Below are 6,658 nucleotides of genomic sequence, written 5' to 3'. Positions count from 1 at the left end.
AAAAAACCATTTAATAAACATCAAATATAAGTGACAATATACATAACATGTGAAAAAGAAAACAGTAACAGTGATTTTTGAAATGAATTCAGGGAAGTAAATTAGCTCTTTAAATCTGTCACGGAAAATTCCCTAAATAATTTCACAGTTAATTTGATTACTCAGCACAAGAGTGGGTTTCAAAATCAAAATACTACTTGCTTTCATGGAGGCTGGTTTTATGATTACTGCTCCCACAGAACCCTTTAAACCTTAATACAAAACTTTAATTCAAGATTATTTACTAATTAGAAATAAATAAATATGGCATGGGGAAAACTAAGAAGAAGGTAATAAAGTCAATCAAGGTAAAGTTTGGAAATTACAGCCTGGAAGATACTGCCGCTATTGTTTACACAATGGGCCGCAATAATTAGGAGACATGTTTCCTCACTTACCCCCGCCCTGGAAGGAGGTACACCTTAACAAAAGGGTCAGAGTAGCCATTGTTGTCTCTGGGGACAAGATTTCTTGCTTGAAGAATATGTATTATGAGATTTCCAAGATCATAGTTGATTTGAAGCTTTAGGGGACAGAAAATTATTCCATGAATTTCTTTTAAATATGTAATAAATCATCATTTAATGCTTTACTAATTCTTTAAAAATCTCATAAAATAACCATCTCATCTCAATTTTATTTGAAATTAAACAGAACAAATAATGCCTAATTTAATTGGAAGCTCCTAGGCATATTTGAATTTCTAGTAAACACGCTGTTCATTCTTTACAAAGAGTCTTGACCTACCTAATGCTCACGTAGAAGGAAAATCATACAGTGATCCTTATTTTTTTTGTATTCAACTTTTATTCATAGAAAAAGGACACATATTACTGCTGCTCAGTAGTACAATTACCAAGATTTTAGAAGATAAATTAAATAGCTGAAAATATATTATACAATTTTACTTGTACTTCATCAAATAATTAGCAGGGAGTAGAAAAGCTCTGTGTGGATGAAGCTTATATTTTAGTATTGAAATGCAAGAAAAATGTTAAAGTTATTTCTACTATGGTCTCTGATATTAAACCTGTAAATTCTCTTTCAGTACCTACTTTCTTACAAAGTAAAAGACTGACTGACAAATACAAACTAAGTTGAGGAAGGAAGAAGAGTCACGCCTAAGATGCTTACTGGCTCTTCACACCGTGACAGATAAATATTTGAGAAAGTGGCATAAACGAAAATAATTGAACTTAGTATGTTTTCTTTTTCATAATTGATTCTTTTGGCATCATTTAGATGGAGTCTTTTTTTTTTTCTTTTTGATACAGGGTCTTCCTATAGCCCCAACTAGCCTGGAACTCACTATGTGGACCAGGCTGGTCTTAAACACACAGAGATCCGCCTGCCTCTGTCTGCCTCTGCCTCTGGAATGCTGGGATTAATGAAAAGATATAGATTCCAAGGAAGAGATTTCTCTATAAAAACAATTTTTAATAATTCATACAAAACAGATATATAATGAAAATGGGTAACTGAAATGAGTCAAACTCTTTATTAAAACCTCATAATTAAAATATATCCTCACTTAGCACAATTTTGATCTGGCTATGTTTTCTGTAAGAAAGTGAATGTTTAACTGCATGATTCAATAGAGAAAAATCTAGAACTTTCTGACCATCAAATCATAAAAATGTGAATAACACAGTAAAGTATCCTAAAGGGAGAGCATTTTCAACTGTGGGCTATAATGGGATACTGAAATACAAAGGACATAACCCGCTGTTAACATCATGGACACTGCAAACAGCTTCTCTTTTTGCTAGCTCTGGAGCTGAATTGAAGTCATGATATAGCTGAATTGAAGTCATGATATAGCATCAAAGCCATTTCTGAGTGAAATGAAAATCCACAACAGCCTACCCTAAGAGCATGCTTTTCAAAACTCTTCATATGGCCTTAGATTACTTCAATCACTGTAGGTGGTGGTGGAGGGGATGGAGGAAGGGAGGGTGTTGGCAGCATTGATGCTGAAGGAGAAGGGATACCCGAACCATTTTCACACATAGAGCCCTAGTGCCTGTATCTTCATGGTTTGATGTAAGATTTGCCAAAACAACAACAACAAAATAATTGAAACAACTGCTTTAATAATATCCTAACTACTAAGACACACATTGTCAGGGTACAGTTCAACTTCAGAATTAAATCTTACTGCTGAAGGGACAGACAGAGCAAGAACAACAGAAACAAAGCAAAAAACCCAAAGAAAGCAGTAAATACAAGTCCAAAAGCATGGAGTTAAAAAATTAAAAAATAACAATAATAGGAGAAATATATTAAGAATAAGAAATTGTATTTTCTGAGTTTCTTGTGGAATGACCAAAGATAAGTCTGGTGAAAACCACTTTAATATCCAGAACTGGAGGGATAGAAAGATTTGGAATGCTCAGGATATCAGGCCCAAACCTGCCAGATCTTTCTGATGAGGCCCTATTTTGCCCTTTGGCACTTTGGTGATAGCCACATAACCACTTCACTGCTTTTCCAGTTTTTTGCCCTTCTCCTTGTAATACTTTCAGTAGGCTAGTGCCATGACTTTTATAGCATTTTCTTTTCCGATTAGTCTGTTTCTCACTCTAAGATATTTAGAACTGTTACTACAGTATATGAGGGATAATTTGCCTATGATTGATCCAAGGGTCTTTTTAACAGTGTCAACCTTGCAGTAAAAGCTGATTCTCTCATTCCTTCACTCTGGGAAGCAACAGCCTTCTGCTTATTCTTTTGGAACACACTCTCCTTTTCTCTATGCTTACTGAGACATTAGTTCATATCTCTGTTACCCTCTCTGATGTCCTTTGTGAAAATTCCCTTTAGACTATACTGGAGACACACAGGAGACTGATGCTTTTCTTTACTTGAAGCCTCCTGTTTTCAAGTAGCTAACTTGCACTTCTAATTCTTTCAATGTGACAATTCTTATCTACACTGAATTATCTTTTGCTATCACCCAAAGCAGAGTATTTAAAATATTTTACTGTGAATCACACTAAGAAATAAACTGCTATAATATAGTATACAAATGCAGAAATAAACACAGATCTGTACTATTTATTCTATTTTCCCAGCCAAAATTACTTCAATTGATCTTACAAATTACAAAGCTATCATGGTCTACAGTATGAAAAATACTTCTCTGCGGTAGTTGTTCATCAATAAATTAGTAAGGATTGATTTTAAAAAAAACCCTGCATTTGATTCATGAAACTCAAATATGAACCTTCAGATTTCTGAGAGGAGCAGCCCTGCATGAAAAGCATTCCATAAGCATGTGGTACTAGAGGAAGCACAGAACCTTCTGACACTGCAGATTTCACCATTGGCAATTTCAAGGCTATAACTGGTACTATAAACAAGCATGCATAGACATGCTATTAAATTGCATTTTCCTGTATAATTCAGTATGTGTTATGGAATACAAAAGAGTCTAGCAGTCTGTTGACAATACCAATAAACAAGTGGTGAAAATACTAAAAATAATATGACAGAATGATGACTTCTTTAGAAAATTTTTCATACCTGAATTTCTCCTGTAATTGGATGAGAGACAACTTTTGTTGCATCAGTAGGCTGAAATATTAAAAACCATATACCTCATTAATAAATAAAGTATTCATAGAATTTATCATTTCATCTTTCTTCTGAAATTAATTCTATTTGGTTGCAACACACTGCCTGCAAAATCCATTTATCCATTTGGTTGTGTCAGAAAAATAGCGTCCACTGTGCTCTCACTTATTTAATTTTGTGGGTATATAAATCTGTTTTTCATTTGGCAAACCTATTTTGAAGTCATAATTTTATATCAGCAGTGTTTTCAATTATTAAAATGAATACTTTTGTTTTTAAAGCACCTTGATTTATCATTTCAAAGTTTTAAAGTTTTATATAGTAATGAAAAGTATTTACAGAACTGGCTAGCATACGGAAGTACTCATCTTCTCCCCGAAGAGTGAAGCCCCAAGCAACTTCTCTATTAGTGGACAGTCCTTAATTAAAATCTACCTTTCCAGGTAAGATCTCATTTATTTCCTAACTCCTTAGGCAAATAAAGCCTTAAAAACAGTTAAGAAAGTGACCTAATTCATACTGCAAAAAAATGCCTGCTTCTGAACTTGTTAGATTTCCTTTAGATTTTTATACACAAGTAGATATGATGGCTCTGGCCCCAAGTAATATGACATCAATGTTGAATGACACCTCTCACATCCAATCCTATTACTTTATTGGTATGCAAAGCTGGGTTTGTTTTATTAAATGGGAAACAGAAAGATTTGTTGTACTTATCTTGATATACTTCTTTAGTTATTTTCCATCTATTCTTATTTCAGAAAAAAAGGTCAGTCAAAAGAAAACAGATTTACTTCAAGTCTTGCTTTATAAAATAACCAAACAATAAGATGAAGAAACCATTGGTAAGTTTATGAGGGAGCAGAGTTAGAGAAGTTAAGCTCTACATTCTTTAGGAGTTCAGCTCTTAGCCCCATGTGGTGGTGCATGCCTGTAGTCCCAGCACTTGGGAGGCAGGGGCAGGTAGATCTCTGTGAGTTCAAGGCCAGCCTGGTCTGCATAATTCCAGGTCAACTGGGGCTACAGGGAGACTGTTTCAAAAAGACAAAAAAATAAAATTTCAGTTTATTTATAAACTATGTCATCATCAATTAACAGCAATACTGCTCTGTGGTGCCAAAGGATAAACTGCTTGCTACTGAACAACTATCTTTGTTTAATAATTATCTTATTATAAATTTCAAATAAAGAAAACCAAATGTAGAAACAAAAAGGGTTTATACAAATTCCTAGAATTGTGGACTGTGTAAAAATGGGAGTTTTCTCAATCTAATGTCCTTGTCCCTTTTAAAAATAATTATTTAATTTTAAGTTACATAATAGCCTTACATATTTATGTAGTATAATATTATACCTTGACAAATGCATACATTTAATGATATAGAGTAGATAGCATTGAGCCAGGTGCAGAATGAAATATGCTGCTTATTTCATTGAGATGTGAATGTCAGAAGAATCGTGTTCACTAAACCCCAGGAAGAAAAGAGAGGAAAAGAATAGAGATCGGTTGGATAACAGAACCCAAAATACAGACAGAAATGGAGAAATAAACTGCAGTGTTATGTAGTACACAAAGATGGTGTCCTACTTTGTCTCTCCACTGCTGTGACAAAACACTCTGACCACAACCACCTTGGGGAGGAAAGGGTTTATTTTATCTTACATCTCCTGGGTTACAGTTTATCAGGGAGCCCAAGTAGGAACTCAGAGCAGGAACCCTGAGGCAGGATCTGGAGCACAGGCCATGGAGGAATGCTGCTTACTGGCTTGCTCTCCTGGCCCCTGCTCAGCCTACTTCCTTATGCAATTCAGGTCCACCTGCCCAGGGGTGGCATTACCCACAGTGGGCTGGGCCCTTCCACATCACTCATCAAGAAGATGCCCCTCAGATGTGGCCACAGGCCAGTTCAATAGAGGCAATTCCCCAATTGAGGCTCCCTCAACCTAGGTGTGTCAAGTTTACACTAAAGGTATCCTACACAGATGGCTACAAACTATAACAAAATACTGTACATATCTAGCAATAAATAAAAGAGAGAACTTCAAGGAATTCCAACACAAAAAGCCCTTCAGATTTGTCATAAAATTTAGGAAATAACTGGGATAAGAAGTAAAAAACAAAACAGTCCACCAAAACAATGAAGAGTGAATACTGATAAGTTACATCCTTTCGATTTCTTGTTGAGAATTGTAGCTTCTTTGATATATGTTTATGCAAACAGAGTGGATTTGGGAGGAGAATAAACTTATGGTTCATTTATTGTAATTTGGGAGTTCTGTTATAAATACAATGGGGTATTTTAAATTATGGGGGGTAAACGATCAATATTTATTGGATTTTCTGCAAATTATTAAGTACAGTAGCTATATTTAAGCTTTAGAGACAAGTATTCTTTCAATTGTGTCATGTCTTTTTGAAACTGGTTTGTTAAGTCTTGTATTAAAACATGCTGTGCAAGAAATCAGTGTATTGGTCCTATTGACTAGATGATGGGGTGTTACTGCTCAATATGAGTCCAGAGTTTGAAAAGTTGTACAGTGCTCATTAGGTGTGCATGTTCCAGAAACATGTAACTGTAATTAGTAACAAGGGAATAAAAGCACTGTATTTTTTTAAGAGATTACTTATTTACTTTTATGTGTATGACTGTCTTGCCTGTGTGTATGCATGTGCACCATGTCCATGCCTGGGTCCAATAGAGGCTAGAAGAAGGCATTGGATTTCCTGGAATTGCAGGTATGGGTGGTTCTGAGATGCCATCTAAGTACAAGGAATCAAACCCAGGTCCTCTGGAAACACAACAAGTGTTCTTAACTGCTGAGCCATCTCTCCAGCATTCAAAACCCTTTAATTTTATATGTAATTTTCCCAAAAGCCACTAGAATTTTGGAGATAAGATATAAACTGTTTAGAGCCTAGTATTTAATAAAGGGAACTGTTTTACATATTTCTTTGGACCTAAGGCTGTCATGGAAAACTTCATAAAGTTTTGTGGCTATCATTATTGAAGACAACAGTGCATATTGAATTAGTTTAAATATC

The 6,658-nt window shown here is 35.0% G+C and overlaps 1 protein-coding gene across 1 annotated transcript in view; it reads right to left on the bottom strand.

The window, feature by feature from the left end:
* Nucleotides 1-6,658, bottom strand: part of Pclo (piccolo presynaptic cytomatrix protein) — a 440,245-nt gene that overhangs the window by 80,692 nt on the left and 352,895 nt on the right. Inside the window, 2 exon segments of the mRNA XM_008840911.2 lie at nt 438-562; nt 3,565-3,615. Coding sequence (XP_008839133.1) covers nt 438-562; nt 3,565-3,615 — 176 coding nt within the window.

Source organism: Nannospalax galili, unplaced genomic scaffold, assembly GCF_000622305.1.
Source record: "Nannospalax galili isolate Female #2095 unplaced genomic scaffold, S.galili_v1.0 scaffold639, whole genome shotgun sequence".
NCBI classification, from domain to species: Eukaryota; Metazoa; Chordata; class Mammalia; order Rodentia; family Spalacidae; genus Nannospalax; species Nannospalax galili.
Note: the sequence above shows the minus strand (reverse complement) of the source record. Positions and strands in the feature narration are given on the sequence as shown.